This window comes from Rhipicephalus microplus, unplaced genomic scaffold, assembly GCF_043290135.1.
Source record: "Rhipicephalus microplus isolate Deutch F79 unplaced genomic scaffold, USDA_Rmic scaffold_12, whole genome shotgun sequence".
In the NCBI taxonomy this organism is placed as follows: Eukaryota; Metazoa; Arthropoda; class Arachnida; order Ixodida; family Ixodidae; genus Rhipicephalus; species Rhipicephalus microplus.
Genome location: NW_027464585.1, coordinates 30,450,241 through 30,468,371, shown reverse-complemented (window position 1 = coordinate 30,468,371; position 18,131 = coordinate 30,450,241). Strand labels below are relative to the sequence as shown.

The following is an 18,131-nucleotide window of genomic DNA, read 5'->3' as shown; positions in this document are numbered from 1 at the left end:
GTTCGGAACGACGCGTGGAGCTTTCCAAGAATTTAATATAATACGAGCTGACAACCTTTACACATTTCGCTTATTGCACACACTTTATTTCTCGAATAAGGAGTTCTCCAACTTCATTAGATTACTGTCATGCCTACAGCGTCGTGTCATTACGTTTCCTACAAGAAATACAGATATTTGGTTCGTACCGCGTTTCCGCACTACATATAGACACCAAGCCTTGGCCTACAACGTTCCCACAACACTTAACACGCACGAAAGTACAATCTCCTGCAACAAAAAACAACTACACTCACATTTCTGCTCTCTGGCTCCATAGGAACATTCCTAGTCCAGTCCAGTGTAAATAAATTGTATCATGTTATATCTCGTTATCTTGCGTTGTATTAGCGATATGAATGTATGTGTTTTCACATAAATGTATATATGTTTCTTTTTAGGTTGATAAGTGTCAATGTATACGATTTGTCTGTGCATGGTGTATTTTGCTTATTGAAAACCCTTTTTTACACATTTTATAACAGGTATTGTAAAATAATCAGTTAAAAAATCATTTTTGAATTGTGTATTGTTCATATTTTTTTTTTTATTGTACTTGCATGTTATGTACTTGTAATCATTTCCGCACTACTGCCATGTGTATATTCAGGTCACCAGGGCCTTTGTCAAGCCGTTTCTCACGGCTTTTAGCCTTGGCGACCTTCCAGTTTGGTCTGGTAAATAAATAAAGAAATTGAAAAATTGAAATTGAAAAAGCCCCCAATGAAGTGCATAATTAATTAAATTACAGATGTTAATATCTTTTTATCCACTGAAGCTATTTCAGAAACAATTACATATTTGAAATCAGCATGAAAAACTGTCCAAGATGGTGAGGTTTGGTCAAGATTGAGCCAAAAACAGAAAAAAAAAATTTTAAAGACCCATGTCCCCCCTTAAATGAATCTGCTTTTTGAACATGGAATGCTCTTTACGAAGTACTTTCATAACGAGCCCAAAATGTTGGTGGGCAGTTGTGCCGTTGCAAAGCTATAAGTTTGTGAAAAATGCAGGTTTGTTTCTTCAGTTTTGTTTTTACGACTTCCACAAAGTTTTTTTTTTTTCATAACTTCGGCAAGCACAAAAAACTTTATACAGCACTTCTACGCAGTTTTCAGTGAAGGTATTTTGAAACAAAATGAAATATGTTGTGCATAAACTGAAGATCTTATTTTCGAAAATTCAGGTTTTTAATGTCTCATTGCAATAAATTTGTATGACTCTTAGTTCTGTCCTGTTACAACAGACCCATTCACTGTTCACATAGAAGTTTGTTGTAAAAGTACTTGGATTTTACATACTCCTCTTATAACAGACCAAATCCTGTTTATTATGGAGGTATGTTCTAATGACGTCATACTGTTTATCGAATTATTGGTTATAACAAAGTAAATGAAAAATAGTCTTGCAATAGGTTTAGTGTTAGGAATACACCTTTATAATGAATTTTTCTTTTTTTTTTTTGCCCCGCAGCGGTGGTCTAGTGGCTAAGGTACTCGGCTGCTGACCCGCAGGTCGCGGGTTCGAATCCCGGCTGCAGCGGCTGCCTTTCCGATGGAGGCGGAAATGCTGTAGGCCCGTGTGCTCAAATTGGGGTGCACGTTAAAAAAACCTCAGGTGGTCAAAATTTCCGGAGCCCTCCACTACGGCGTCTCTCATAATCGTATGGTGGTTTTGGGACGCTAAACCCCACATATCAATCATCAAATATAATGAATATTTGGACATAACGAACTTCTTTTCATGTAAGATGCAACTTTATTTCAATAAGGTTTGAGTGTACCAAATGTGTATGAAGTTTACAGCACAGTTTCACACAGTTTCGAGAGCGTTGTCTAAAGATGTTTGGGGGGGGGGGGGGCTCCCTACTGCGCAGGGGGTATTCCAGTTCAGGGCAGATTATGGTTTGGTAGGCTAACAATCTGACATGCTTTGGAGCTCGTTTTGGGTGGCATTTAAGGAAACGAAGTGTCTTATTAGAAATTGAGATGACGTTGGTAAAATGTGCGTTCCAAGATGAATCATTTGTTAAATTAACACTGAGATTCTGCCAAGACAGCAAAGCTTCTAACGGTATATTATTGATTGCATATGAATAAAACAGAGAAATACGACAATGGGAGAATGTCACAACTTTGCATTTATCTGGGTGTCATTTGTAGAGGCCAGATTTATAGGCACTAAAAAATTGTGTTATAGGTGCCTCGATAGGCAGGCAAGACACCGTTTTAGACCCCCAAAGTCCTAAATTACAGGCACAATAAATTTTTACAAATATTCAAATTTTTTAAGAAATACATGCGTGACTTCTGTCCATGACAAGAAAGCAAAAAAAAAATGTTTTAGTTTGTGATGGTACAAAGGCGCCACTGGTTTTGTATAGCAATACAATTATTTCCCGCATGGCGAGTTAAGTGTCCACCGTCGAAGTAAGACGCTCCTGGGTTTCTTTGTTTTCATCATGGCTGAAAAGGGCAGCACTTAAGCAAATAGCCAAACTGTTATATAAGGGTCTCTTACTCTCATATTACCTGGCTTGAATTGCACAGGCTGAATTTTGCCTCTGTCTATGAACACGGCAAAGAGCCCCTCATCAGGTTTGGGCATTTCAAGCATGCACTGTGCACTCACGATCTCGTCTACGACGATTTGTAGTGCTACGTGTCCTAAAACATACCTGACATCTCGGCAGCAGTATGTTGTGTCCAATGAACTTTCTTCTAAATTTCTATCAGCAGTATCAGGTGTTCTCCAGGGTTCTGTACTATTGCTTTTCTTGCTGGTGATAAATAACATTGGTGGCGGTTGTAGTATTTCGAGACTCCGATTGTATGTTGATGACTGGGTTTTATATTCTGTTGTAAATTCACATGATGACCAAGTAAAGCTGAATGCAGACCTCATTCATATACTGAAGTAGTGCGATACGTGGCAGATGTGTGTTAATTATGCTGAAAGTGTTGTGTTGAGCTTTAGAACTAAGAAGCGCCCAATGATATTCGACTATAGCAGAGGGTAACTAACTTTTGTGTATTTCCGAATTCAAGTACTTAAGTCTTCACACCAGTCATAATCTGCGTTGGAATGACCATATAAACCATATTGTTAATATTGCCGTGGCTAAATTACATTATTTCTAGTGATGCCTTTGTAATTCTTCTACGGACATTAAACTTTTAGTGTACAGGTCTCTGGTATTACCTCTGCTTGAGTATGCAAACATAAGCATGGGACTCATTTACCACTGTTAATATAGATAAACTGAAAAGGGTACAAAATAAAGCAGTCAGGTTTATCTCCAACCAGTATAGTGTAACGTCTGTTACAAAACTGAAGGGTAGAGCAGGTTTACGGACACTGCCGGACCGAAATGAAATTGCACGCCTTCGTTTTATGTTTAAAGTTGTGAAAGGCAAACTTAAAAGCAACACTCATAAATACGTCGCACTTTCTTTAGGCTACAGCAAAAGACACAGAAATCCATTCACGTTAGTTCCTTTTCAAACAAAAAACAATATTTTCAAGTACTCATTTTTCTCTTGCACAGTACTCGAGTGGAATGGGCTTGATAGTTAATGGGTTGACATGAACGACATAGATAAATTTCAGATGCTCATTGAAAATAGCTTGTGAATTATAATTTTTTTTTTCTGGGTACTTTTTACTTTCTACTTTACAGTTATTTGTAATATCATTGTTGTTTTACGAACCATGTGTTTTTCAAAGTTTGTTTTCTTGTTTTCTTTTCTTCTCATTGTTATCTCGATATGTACTTGTGTCAATTCACCCTGCTACGGCCCCTACTTGGGGCTAGCAATATTTTAAATAAAATAAAATGAGGTCAAGTGTCAGATTGAATGCTGCTTGCCATAGGACGTACAAGGAATAATCTTGCTTTTGGCACACTAAGCTAATTAAGCAAGTAAGTAAGTAAGCCCACAATAAGCTAATTTACAAACTCGAAACAGTTGGACTTAATGGCTCTATTTTAAAGTGGATTAAGGCGTACTTAAATAATCGCAACCAGAAGGTAAGAAGGGATCGTCATGTCTCTGACTCACTGTCAGTGTTCTCGGGAGTCCCACAGAGATCTGTCCTGGGACCACTCTTGTTATTGAAATACCTTACATGGCCACTTGGGCATTGAGTAAGGGGGGCTTTACAGAAATTTTATACACTAAAGGTATAAACTGAAATTTACATGAAGAAGCAAAGAACAGAGTAGTGTAAAACATATAATTAATATGATCAAAGTTCTACAAAAGGTGAATGAATGATACAAGAACCGGCAGAAAGGGTAACAATACAAAGTGAAATACAAGTTGTGTTGTACATTATAAGGCATGATAAACTACCAACAATAATACAAGTGCAGTAGTGATCCAGCTGCGCCATTTGCGCCAATTTGCTACAATTATACCTTCCTGAGCCTTACTGCGCAAGTGTTGTTTTGTTTGCGCCAAATGCGCCAAATTGCACGAAAGAACCCGACTTGTCGGATGTTCATTTTGCAGTTGGCAACAAGTGATTTCTTTTCTAGGTTGGCAATTGTTTACCATGTGCTTTGCAGCTTTGGTATTCGTCGTTGTCGTTCGGCTGTTTTCTGTAGGTTTTCGCGCTCATGCACAGCACGTCGTGTCATTGCATGTGCGCCATGTGCTTGTGAACAAACAGTCAGCGAATGTTTGTCATCCCCCCGCTGTTGAAATGGACAAAAGTAAGTCGCTTTCTTTTTAAATTTTGTGGCATTTCTTAATAGTGCCCGTGAAATACTTTGGTGAATGCTTAGGTGATCGCGTAGTGCTGCTGGCATTTATTACCGGCCGCACTTTGCTATTGAATCAGTACAGAAGTTGCAACTTGCCTATAGTTCTTGCGATTTCTCGCTACTGATTGTTTTTGTGTTCGGAGTGTCCGAGCGCTGTACGTAGGCTTAGGAAGGTGCGCCGTGCCTTGTTTCGTGGTGCGGAATATCCGCGTTTGAAACGCGCAATCGCTCGTACGGCATGCAGCAGTTACACCTACTACATGCTACCGTTCGGAACATATAATAGTGCGAAACGAACGAGCGAGTGACGCGGAATACACTACGAATTTCTGCAGGCGGGTCGCCTTTGTTGACGTTAGCAGATCGCTAGATGGGCCGTATGTGCTGCCGGCGCGTCACGGATCGGGCGCCCCACCGTGCGAGCTGCTTGTAGAATAGTCGGAAAAGAGTGATTGAGCGTCGACCATGTCAACACAAGCAAGTCAATAAGCACCGTAATGTTACCGCATTAGCGGCCGCCGATCGTTGGGAATCCGCTATTCGTGACGTGCCGTTCCCAATCAGCTTTTTTAAATATTTAATTTAAGGAAAACATTGCTGTCGATTTCTGCTCTGGTCATCGCGCGCCGCGCCGGAAGGAAGCAAACCTCCAACATACATTAGCGCCTTATGCCGCCTTGCCAGCTGGGGCAATGCGCTTGTCTGCGGCCGTCAGACCCACGCGTCATCCGCATGGCAACTTCCTGTAAGTTGGTCGCGAGTTTTAGGTGTGAATGGTCGACAGACAAACTGGCATCCCGATTCGCGCCATTTGTCGAGGCTGTACCCAAAATGCTTGCGCAAATATTTGGTGTTGGCGCCTTAGAGTTGGTATTTAGATCTTCCAATGAAGTAAGGTTGGCATTATGTTACGGGCTACCCTAAAGATAAATCTAGTAGTTACGTGCTCTTTTTACTAGCGTGCCTTTGGCGTGGGAAAATTTACAAGAGTGGAACCTTGGGCTAGTTGGTGCGTAGTCACATTTGCAAGATTTTTATACTGACGCATTGACTAGGCTTGTATTTTGTCATGTTTTTAATCATCCTTTTTTGGGCATATATATTCTTGCCACTCTGTGATATAAAGTTAGAAGTCAGTGCTCTTTCTGTCTACCCTGTTGCTTTTACCTATATTCACGCTCTGAAAAAAAACTTGCGAAAGTTTACTGTCATAAAGTTCGTTTCGCTCATGTTTTCAGATCGCAACACCAAGTTCAACGCCTCTGTACTCAATGAGGTGGACTCCAATAATGATCCGATCAGTCGGTGGTGCAAGAGTGGAACCCGAAATACAGATGCATTTTGTATTCTTTGCAACTGCACCATTTCTTGTGCACAGCATGGAGCGGCAGCAGTGAAGCGTCATGCTGGGATGAAGAAACATATTGATGCAGCTGCTAGGCACAGAGACAAGGACGGGAATCTTCTTCCACCCAAATTGGTGCAAGGCACACTGGACTTCTCCGACGGGTCTGCTAATACATCACTTGAGCACCAAGTCAGCATGGCAGAAACTACTTTTTCTTTGTCTGTTATGGCCAAGGGAATTCCTTTTTCATGGGGAGACACGGCAACTTCGATTTATCACTGCATGTTCCCCGACAGTGACATTGCCAAAAAGTTTAGTTGCGGCAGAATAAAGTTGGCCCGCATTGTATCAGATGGACTGGGTCCCTACTTTAAAGGACAAGTGGTGACTGAGCTGTGCCAGCCAAATGTCTATTTTTCCATTATGATTGATGAGACGCAAAAGCCAGAGCTAAGGGTGCAGCAACTAGATGTGCTGGTACGCTATTTTTCCAGCAGCCAACAGGAAGTTGTTGTTGAATATGTCCAGTCATTTGATCTTGGGCGTGCAACCGCTGAAATAATTGTTGGCTGCATAGAAGAAGCAATAGCAGATCTTCCAAAGCAAGGACTTGTTTGCTTTTTCAGTGATGGCCCTAATGTTATGAAGAGCGTAAGAAACAAGCTTCAGAAGCATGTGGCACCAAGTTTGATTGATATTGGCAACTGCAATCTTCATAAAGTTCATAATGCATTTGGCAGAGGCCTGGATGCATTTGGCTTAGATGTAAAAGTAGTGAGAAATATTTACTACTACTTCAAAGGTGCTGTCCGCGCTGAAGCACTCAGAGAATGCCAGGATACTTCGGGAATCTCTTGTCATGTATTTCTGCGCCACGTTTCTAATCGCTGGCTGACGCTACAAGACTCACTTTGTCGAGTTGGGGAACAGTTTGAAGCGCTTCGCACCTATTTTTTAAGGGCAATTCATCTCGTCAACGACCTGACACCCAAAGCCTACACAACAAGCTTGTGTCGGCTTTTTCTGAGAAACAACTTTTGGCCAAAGTGTTGTTCCTTATGAACTGTGCGCAGCTTTTCAGTGGATTTCAGCTGCTCTTCCAAAAGCAAGAGCCGCTCTTGCACATACTTCACGTTGAACTTATTGTTCTAGTCCAACGAGTCCTCAGTCGGTTTCTTCGTCATGAAGCCTTTGCAGACAAGAGCGCTGAACAACTGAAAAGGCTAGATGTGATGGATGCATCCCTTTGGAAATCGAGGCCGGAAGTTGGTACAGATACTGAAAAATCAATGCATGAGTGGGACTCTAGTGAGAAGAAGCGGTTTTATCTTGGAGCACGTGCTGTTTACTTGGCCTGTGCCAAGGATCTTCTTTAGAAGCTTCCACTCGACAATAGAGTTCTTCAATCTGCTAGCCTCCTCAATTGGCAGTCAACAAATGTTGAATCGGAAGTGCGAGCACTGAAGTACCTTGTGTCTCAGCTTCCACAGGTAATCAAACATGAAGAAGTTTCCTCAGCCATCGATGAGTGGCTTATGTTAAAGTGTGACTCCAACAGTGACCTCCTGGCACTTGGAGGTGAAAGAATTGATGTTCGTTGGGGCAAAATATTTAAACTGAAGTCTCCTGGAGATCAACCAAAGTATCCATTATTGTCGAGGCTTGTCAAGTGTCTGCTGTGCCTGCCACATGGCAACGCAGACTGCGAACGAGGATTTAGCGAAAATAAGTGCTTTTATGAGAACCGCTACTCATTATGCATTGCAAGCATTAACGGGTTGCGCCAGACAAAGACATACCTCCGCAGGTATGATGGAGATGCCACTAAAGTTCCCTTGTCTGCAGAGCTTCTGCAAAGTGTAAGGAGATCTAGAGCCCGATACACAGAGAGAACTGCAAGTGCACAGCAGTCAGAAAGCAGGAAAAGGCTTGGAGACCAAGACACTGGTGCTGATGTCGACGAAAAGCGACTTCGTAAGAACTTGGAAGAAAAGGTCACCTCAAGTAGGGCATTGCTGAAACGAGCAGAAGACATAATTTCTTCTGGTCTGCGTTCTAAGAGCCTGGAACAAGTTGAAGCTGGGCAAACTTTATTAGCTGAAGGCAACTCCGCTTTGAGCCAAACCCTCTCACAGCTGGAAGAACTAAGCAAGAAGGTGAGCAAGAGGACGTAAATGCTGCAACATGCACATCTTTCTTCTGTAAATAAATGAAAGTTCAAAACTCTCCTTACAGTTCGGTTTCTGGGAATTTTCGTCGTAGCTTTTAGTGTACTTTAATAAACTAATGCTACACCTGCACTACCTTCATTTTCAGTAGTGCATTAAATCTGATGGACTGGTCCATTTCTTGGTGGCTTTTAAAATCGGCATGCACGTGACACTCTAATTAATGATTGAGAATTGAGACAAATACGGTTTTATAGAACTGTGGTTGCTATCACAGCTTTAGCTTCAGCAATAATGAGAGATGTATTTTTGTAAAATAAGTTGCTGCTACAATTGCTGCTCCAAAATCGAGTGCCGATACAAAGGTGCTCCAAAAGAGCATTTTCTCTGCTCCAAAAATTGCTCCAAAAGTTGAAGTGGCTGGATCACCACTGCAAGTGATACAATGGTTACTTTGCACGAAAAAAAAAGGGGGGGTGGGGGAAGGAAAGCTACAACTTGTAAGCAATTGCACATGAAACTGCGCAAACACTCGAACAAAAGCACTGATTATTACGTGCGACAAGTTAGGCATAACGTGGTCTGCCGGAGATATGCGTGTTGAGAGATTGCCTGAATTTTGCAGAGTTTGTTTCCTTCACTATATCATCAGGTAAGCTGTTCCATAGGTGTATGGCTTGTGGAAGCGCGGAATAGTTGAAGACGTCAGTATAACCATAAAGTCGCTTGAAACTTAGAATATTATGTATTCTACGAGATGTGTGTGGTGACGTATGCAGGTCCAACGCATGATGGTCAAGCTGGTACACGTACTTATGGAATAATGACAACAAGGCAATATTACGACGATCACGTAACAGCTCAGGGGAAAGAGAGATTTTTATTTGTGTCACTTTTAAATGATATTAATAGTTTTGAACAATGAAACGAGCGGCTCTATTTTCTATTGATTCGAATGAAGTTTGTGGAGATAGGTTTGCACTAGGCTTACTTACTAAGCGCAACCGTGTAAGGATGCGACGTCCTCCACTGCCGCTGCATGCGATGACGCTGCGGCCGGGTTCGTCGTTTTCTCCGACACGGCGCAGAAACCTTGCACGAGGCACGAAAACAAGAACAACGGATTTATTAACCCAAGATGCAGCACAGTGCGACACTCACGGGCTTGCAGGCCGTACAGGGAACTCCGCAAGACCGAGCAAGTACGCTTGCCTAGGGCGCAACGACTCCCGCACAAGGGCTGAAGTCGAACGCACGAACGAGAAGCCGCCTGCTTAGCAGCGCGACAACCCCTCGTGAAGGCCTGAGAGCATCTGCCACGACGAGCGAATCGTCGGGCGCAACATAGCTCGTAGGAGAGGAGGATGTCACGCGCGCCCAAAGGGAAATGGCGCTGCGTTGTGACGTAGGCCTGCGCACCGTAGCGTGCCCAGACATGCCAGCGCGGGACGGAGCCGAGGCTTGACTCGCCCAGACCAAGAGGCGCCATGGCAGCCATCTTGGTGAATGTTGGTGATTATACGCGCCCGGCATACGCGATTGTCGCGCGCGCGGCAGCCTGGGGAACGAGGCGCTTGGTAGGGGGCGGGCGCTCTCGATTCCCACAAGTTATCAAATATTTTTGATGAGGAGACCACATAGAAGAAGAAACCTCAAGTTGTGGGCGGACGAATGTTTGGAAAGCAAGCTTGCAAATGAAGGAGGGTGAGCTTCAAAGGTTGCGGCGTAAGTACCCTAATGACATGGCAGCATTGGCACATATGCTAGTTACATGGGTAGTCCAAGCAAGGTTCGTACTAAGAGTAATGCCTAGATATTTAAAAGAAGAGGTCTCGGATAATGTGTTGGTTTTTATACTGTATGAAAAGTTGGATTTGGGATGCTTCCTGCTAAACGACATTACATTGCACTTCGTTGAGTTCAAGTGCATTATTCATGTGTCACACCAATCGGTAATTAAGTTGAGGTTATCTTGAACTGAAATGTGGTCGGTGAAACTGTTAATTGGGTGATATACAATACAATCATCAGCAAATATGGGCATGCAGGATATGTTATTGAGCAAGTCGTTGATATAAATGGGAAACAATAGGGGACAAACTACGCTTTCTTGAGGTACACCTCGGGCAATAAAAGAGAAGGATGAAGAGACATTGTTGACCATGGTGAATTACTGCCTGTTAGAAAGGAAATTTCGGAGCCAGGATAGAGTTAACTAACCTAGTTTAATTGGGATTAGCTTGATGAAGAGGTGACAATGTGTAACGCGATCAAATGCCTTAGAGAAATCTAGGAAGATACAGTCTGTTTGTAGGTTTGAGTCCATGTAGGAGCTCAAATCTATTGTTGATTCCAGTAGTTGAGTTTCGCTTGACAAGCCTCTTCGGAACCCATGCTGCTTCGCGAAGAAGAAGTTATTAGATTCTAGATGGTTGTAAGCATGAGATGCGATAATGTGTTTCATCATCCTTCAACAAATTCACGTTAATGAAATTGGTCGGTAATTTCCAACTATGTTCTTGTCGTCATTTTTAAAGATGGGTACAAGTTTGGCAGTTTTCCGGTTGGCTGGAATCTGACCATTGTTTAGAGGTTGCTGGAAAATGCGGAATAAACTCTTGCTAGAAACTGAGACCGTGTCTTTTAGAATATCTGAGTTAATGTTATCGATACCTGATGTAGTGGATAGCTTCGTATTATCAGTGAGGTGCGCAATACTTTCGATTGAGATATCTATGGATGTCATGTATCGGTAGTCACAATCAGTGACCACTGGCAGATTATCTAAGTGCTCTTTTGTCAAAATAGATGAAAAGAAATAATTGAAAACAGACGAACACTCATTGGCTGGAAGGGGAGCACGGTTATCGTCCTGTAACACAATGCGGTTAACGTGATCATTGGGGGCGTAAGATTTTCAAGAATTTGCTAGTATTACATTTGAGCAAGGAAGGGAGATCACGAGAAAAGTATTTACCTTTAGCAGCAGAAAGAGTGTTGCAGTAATTTTTTGCGCACCTGTCATATTTTCCCCAAGATGTCTCGTCCGATTGTTTGGCAGCCTTATATAAGCGTTTCTTTTTGTTATGAAGCTGTCGAAGATGTTTCGTGAACCATGGATTGCTCTTATCGGCTGTTATTTTGATAATAGGCACGTGTTGGTCAACCAGTGCGCACTACTTCTCTTTGAATCTTATCCAGTTATCTACAATGGGCCTTGAGTAAAACAATGGCAAAAGCGAGTCGCTGAAAAAAGACTCAAGGGCTTTGTTGATTTCGGCATAGTTTTCTTTGTTATAATCCCGGGTGGCTTTTGTCTCAACTCCTGTGAGTTGAAAAGGAACGTTTATGGTTGTCTGGAGTAAGTTGTGATCACTAAGACTGTCTAGGTGTGTAATGTGCCCTGTAGTTTCTGACGCGTTCGTAAAAATGAGGTCTAACAGATTGTTGCCAAGAGTCGGTAGTTGAACAACCTGGGGTAATTTAGTCTACAGTTAAATCAATAAACTCTGTCAAGAGGGGACAAGATGAAGACAGCTGTGTCCAATCAATGAGGGGAAAATTGAAATCACCAAGGAGGTAAGTAAATTTAGTCGGCTAAAGCTGTGTTGCTTAATCGATGCAAGACCGGAGTTCATTGGAGAAGCAGTTTGTGGAGTCAGGGGGGTGGTAGCAAATACCAAACAGTGCCTTCGCGGTGGAATCGAGACATACGGCCCACACTACCTCTAACTCAGAATTAGTGTTGACAACATGGGAAGTGATCGTTTTTTTTTATTGCTAGAAAGACGCCACCATCTCTTTTCCTGGTGCGGTCAATATTATTGGGTGTTCGCTAGAGAAGCGATCTCAGCATTTCCGATGGAGGCGGAAATGTTGTAGGCCCGTGTGCTCAGATTTGGGTGCACGTTAAAGAACCCCAGGTGGTCTAAATTTCCGGAGCCCTCCACTACGGCGTCTCTCATAATCATATAGTGGTTTTGGGACGTTAAACCCCACATATCAATCAATCAGAGAAGCGATCTCACTGTCAGAAATGTCAGGTTGCAGCCATGTTTTCGTCAGCGCAAGAACGTCACAATGGCAATCATCAAGATAGGAAGCAAGGTTGTCACGTTTTGACTTTACACTTCGAATGTTTGTGAATGATAAAGAAAAAGATGGAGCAACGTGATACGCTGGAGATGTCCCGGTACCTAGCTATTTGTTTAGTTTAAGGGGAGATGCTACTCGAAGACACCTTTTTTTTTAATATTTGCCCTAGAGCAATGAAACTTGAGCTGTTTATGGAACTTTTTATGCTGATTTCAAATATATAATTAGTTTTTTGCAAGTTACACACTTTTAGCTCTGCAACATGACAAAGTGAAAACCTTAACCATTTTGCCCCCCTCTTTTCATTCCTAAACTTCTGTAATTTTTTACTATTCATAGTTCATAGTGCTTCAAATAAAGTGTAGAGTGCAAATAGCTAATTAGGAAGCACATATAAAATATGTAATACACGTGAAAAATAAGACGTAAAAAGTCCATATTTCACCTACCCTAGTAAAGATATACATGCAATTTTTTTATTTTACAATAAAATATCGAAATTTAAACTAGATAATTGCATTTGTCATACTTTGGAAAAAATGTGGGCAAAGTTTCATGCAGGTTCGAGCACTAGATGAGCTCGAAAAAGGAGGGGCACATTGGAAAAAATGACAAAATTTGTTTTTTGAGAAAAATGAGTTTTAAAGTTAAAATTGAGTTTCCATTTATGAAGAATATTCTTAAATCAGACGAAATTTGCACACCAAAAAGAACAATCCTTCTTGTAGTGGCCACTGTGACTAAAATACGCCAGCACCACGAGTTTGTCCCTCTGGGCTTTTTCAAGCAGACTCCTCACAGACATTTCGCTCACAGACAGGGCCATGAAACGCTTGCCAAACTTCCGCTCCATCTCGCAGAGCATTGTGCCAACTGCAAGCTAGGAAGAAGTTCGACAGGACTGCGAAATCCAAACTAAGTCCAGTGTCATGCCATTTTGCAGCCATGTTTGTGCCACATATCATCGTACATAATGGCAATGTTGACCCTGCTAAGTTCTCTCACTGCGAGCTCTTTGGACCTCTCAAGATTGGCGCTGACGTCATTGTCGCATCACGAACTTTCCGGCTGACGGGTATCAATGACTTTTGATGCATTGGCTTTTGCAAGCCAAGAACTGCCGCAAATCGGACCAGCTGCTCGTAGCCTATTCCTACAAAGTGCGCCGCACAACGGCTTTCGCTTGCAAGCAACGCCTTTTTTCATTCACAACTTAGATAATTACACGAAAAAAGCATTGTTAGGCTGCGCTGCTCGACAAGACATGGACCCCGCAAATAGGTTTCGCAGCACATACAGGCGCGCAGCGGCCAATGGCGATGCCCGATTCATACCATGTGATAAGCCAGTCACGGCGCTCGAAATAAGCGCAGAAGAGTGCTTCTTTTCATTATTTCTCGTGCTGCATCATCGATAGAAACTGTTGTTATTGAAGAGTGAGGCTCGACTCTTCGACTCGTGCGATCAACAATGGCGAGCGGCGGCGCGATATCGGCGGCAAGGTGCTCGAAGACTGCACACTTTGGACCTTTTAGCAGGCACCTTGTGCTCTTTAGATGCAATTTTAAAGCATTTCCAGTTAAGCCTTGACCTGTATTTTTTTTTCATAACAGTAGATGTACTAATCTTATCAAAACAGGCGAAAATAAAAAATAGAAAATTTAGAAAAAAACTCGCATTTTTCGACCCGCATCTCCTCTTAACCACTGATGCCGATGTGACATCGTATGCGTACAATTTCTCACCTATGAGCAACCGGTCCACTGTAATTTGTAGGGTTTTTTGTGTGTCTTCGCATGTTCAATCAATTTTTGCCGCCCTTGCCTTGTGACCAAAGGAAAATCTTCTCTGATGTGGAAACCAGAGTCTTTCAGTTTCCTAGCATTGGCCAGGTTTCGGTCTTCATCCTTATAGTAAGTCAGCTTAGTAATAATTGGTCTTCATTTGGTATATGAAAACTTTCCTAATCTGTGGGCTTTGTCGAACTGTATACTGTCAGCAGCAATATCGGGTTTCTCTGAACAGAAGGCCATTATTTTTTTCTCCGTAGCAGTCCAGTCTTCCTTAGCGTCATCTCTGATGCTAAAGAACAATATGTTTGAACGATGCATTCTATTGTCGGTGTCATTGCATTTGGACACGATTTTTTCCATTCGCTCAAAAAGGGCGCGCAATGAGTTAGCTCCGGTATTTGAATCATCCGAGGTTTTTATCGCCTCAAGTGCTAGAATTTCAGCATTTAGCAGTTTGACTCTGCCATCATCCTCCGACTGTTTATCTTTGGCTAATTTCAGATCGGCACCTGGGGACTCATTCACTTGTTTAAGCTCACGCACCATTGTTAAAGCGGACGTACGGTCACATTGAACGCATTTGAGGTAATTAAAGGGGCCCTGCAACAGTTTTTCAGGATGGTCAGAAAACGCTGCCGATCGGTATTAGAGGCTCCCGACAACACTAAAGCCAAATATTATAGTGTAGCACATGGCCTAGAATTCACAATAAATTATTAAAGTCAGTTAAATATAGCTTTCTCTTCTTTCGAAAAATCACAGAAAATAAGCCCAGTAAGCCATCTATTAGCCATTCGCTGATTTGAACATGGCGCGCTCAATTGTTACATAGGTCGCCGCAAAAACCGTCACTTGTCCACACGCGCGCGTGCGATTGCACTGAAAAAGTTGCGTATTGGAAGAATAAAATGCTCAAGGTCACGCTCAACTTCCAGCGCTTTTGCGGGACGAGAGAAGAGAGAATGTTATTGCAGCGTGTGACAAATCTTTGCGACTCCGCTTCTACTGGGCAGATTCTTAAAATTTTTGCAGCGTTCAATTTGTGAGGTAATACACTTTTCCACTGAATTAATTCCAAGGTTACTCAAAAAAGTGTTTCAGTGCCCTTTAATGACATTTATGCTGTCATGGAGCCAGGTGTGCAACTTGAACTGTTCCCAGGTGACTCTTTGTTTTATTTCACTGTACGAAACTAAGAGGATCAAGTTATAATTAACAGATATTGCCACGTTCCTTTCCTCAAGTTTTGTTATCACCCAGTTACACTACGTTCAGTGCAAACCGCGCCTACAATGTTCGAAAAGTTTGGGTACCCCGCCGCGGTGGTCTAGTGGCTAAGGTACTCGGCTGCTCACCCGCAGGTCGCGGCATCTAATTCTGGCTGCGGCGGCTGCATTTTCGGTGGAGGTGGAAATGTTGTAGGCCCGTGTGCTCAGATTTGGGTGCACAATAAAGAACCCTGGGTGGTCGAAATTTCCGGGGCCCTCCACTACGGCGTCTCTCATAATTATATGGTGGCTTTGGGACATTAAACCCCAGTCAATCGAAAAGTTTGGAGGCTGTAGTAGATCGTTTTGTTTAGATTACGCCCACTTTGTAAACATTTCAGGTTATTCTGGAACCTACGTTGCCGCTAGCAGTAACGCTAGAAGATTCGATGACAAGTGTATAAATGGCAACATGCTTCGCCACTTGTCAGTTGATCGAAGGCCAATGCCCCGTTCGCCGCTATCAGTGCAAGTCTGCTACTGTGATCCGACTTTCCGTTTACCAGGCACAGGTTCGCCCAAATAAGCACGTTAATCTTCAACGTACTGTCTGCTTCTTCGTCGGTGTCGTGACCTCATAACATCTGGTGGAGGTGCTGATTTTTTTATATTCCGTATACCCCCTTTATTTCTTAGTTTCTTTCTGTGCCAGTATAGAAAATGGAGCCAAGGCAAAAGGCTAAAAGCTGACAAAGGGCCTTTGCTCCAGATACAGTGAGGCAGGCAGGTCGTCGTAAGCATTTGCAGGATACAAATTAAAAATACAAAATATACAAAATACAAACTAGAAAATACAAAAGGTACATGTGCAAATACTGTAACACATATAATAATAATAAAGGATTATTTCTAGTATGCAAATAGATACACAACAATCATAATGATATACATACCAATTAGACTGCCCCCTTCAAGTATGCCCCCTTCAAGCCGCGAACCCAGCCCTAGCGGCAAAGAAGACACCGAAGCCAGCTCTTAGCAGCGAGCAAGCCGCACACAGAGGGGACTGCAACTAGAGTATGGGTCCCTTTCTGAAACAGCCAGGCAGCCCCGGATCCCGCAATCAACAGCAGCAACGATGACCGCACCCATTCAGCCCGCCCCAGGCGTTCTCCGGCAGCCTAAGGCACCTCCAACATTCCATGCATCATCAGGCGAGGACCCGGAAAGCTGGATTGAAATATAGACTGAGTTGCCACCTTGAACAGCTGGGACCCCGGAGAAAAATTACGCCGCGTCTACTTCTACTTAGAAGACGCTGCAAAGACATGGTTCGAAATCCACGAATCCACCCTACGAACCTGGGAACTCTTTCGAATGACGTTCCTGAGCACGTTCACAAGCGTCATCCGCTAGGAAAGGGCCGCCACATTGCTGGAGACAAGGGTGCAACTCCCTAATGAATGTGTAACTATCTTCATTGAAGAGATGAGCCGGCTCTTTCGACACACCGACAGCACCATGGCTGAGGAAAAGAAGCTCCGGTTTCTCATGCGGGGGGTCAAGCAAGAGCTGTTTGCGGGACTTGTCCGGAACCCGCCCAAGACTATCAGCGAATTTATTACGGAGGCCACGACTATAGAAAAGGCGCTTGAGATGCGCACAACTCAGTACAACCGCCGCGCCTCATTCAACTGCGGCGATGCCTTTAGTACCGACGACCTGCTTGAGACGATTTGAGCGATCGTGCGGGAGGAGCTGCGAAAGCTGTTGCCTTCGACGCAGCCTCAAGCCAATTCGATCGCCGACATTGTCCACGAAGAAGTTCAGCAGTCGCTTGAAATCCCAGAAGTACCGCAGCCTGAACCGCAAGCAATGAGCTATGCCGCTGCAGTGTGCCGCAATGCTCCTCCACGCCCTCATCAGGACACTGCCCCACCACAATTCTTGTGCCATGCACCGCCGCCACCATTGCCGACATCATACTGCCCACCGGCTGGCCAGTGCTATTCTTCAAGCAAAACTGACGTCTGGCGCCTCTGACCACTGCCCACTCTACCACTGTGGTGAAGGCAGACACACGTACCGCCGCTGTCAGTACTGCCAGATGGGACTACGTGGTTTTCCCATCAGTGTGCCGCGTCCATAGTGTGGTGAAAGACCAAAGACATCGCCGACTATCTCGCTGGAACGCGAAGGACACTGCGGGGATCATCTCGTTCACGCTCGCCAAGCTGCTACATGTCACCGCACCGTCGGCAGCACACTAACCCAAACCGGGGCTGGTCGCGTTGCCCCGTAACTAAGGGCAGCAACAGATGGAGGTGCAATTGCTGTCGACAAACTGCCGAAAATCCTCCTCCTCCGCCGCCGCTGAAGATGGTGACGCGGCGAAGCCTCAGAACGTGCCGGTTCCCGAACGCAACTCTGACGTCAATACTTTGCGGCCAGCTGAATACTTGGCGATGCAACATCGAAGCAGTGGTACAAATCGTTGTAGCTGTGATCTGACGCCACGACCCAACTGCAACGCAAGGCGACGAACTAGCGACCTCGACGTCCTCATCGACAGCCACAGTGTCACAGCTCTCGTCGACACTGGAGCGGACTATTCCATCATCAGTGGGACGTTTGCCGTGAAATTGAAGAAAGTTAGGACAGTCTGGGAAGGCCCCAAAATTCGTACTGCTGGAGGTCACTAAGTTACGCCGT

General features: G+C 43.7%; 1 protein-coding gene and 1 pseudogene across 4 annotated transcripts in view; both read left to right on the top strand.

Annotated features, from left to right (window-relative positions):
- Nucleotides 1-18,131, top strand: part of LOC119166716 (uncharacterized) — a 178,329-nt gene that overhangs the window by 94,651 nt on the left and 65,547 nt on the right. The window contains exon 5 of one of the 4 annotated variants that reach the window (XM_037418042.2): nucleotides 1,513-3,890. The exons of the other annotated variants lie outside the window; for them this stretch is intronic. Coding sequence (XP_037273939.2) covers nucleotides 1,513-1,530 — 18 coding nt within the window. The 3' untranslated portion in view covers nucleotides 1,531-3,890. Of the gene's footprint in view, nucleotides 1-1,512; nucleotides 3,891-18,131 lie in introns of those variants that run through there. 4 annotated transcript variants of the gene reach the window in all.
- On the top strand, nucleotides 5,877-8,383 carry LOC142783818 (uncharacterized; annotated as a pseudogene).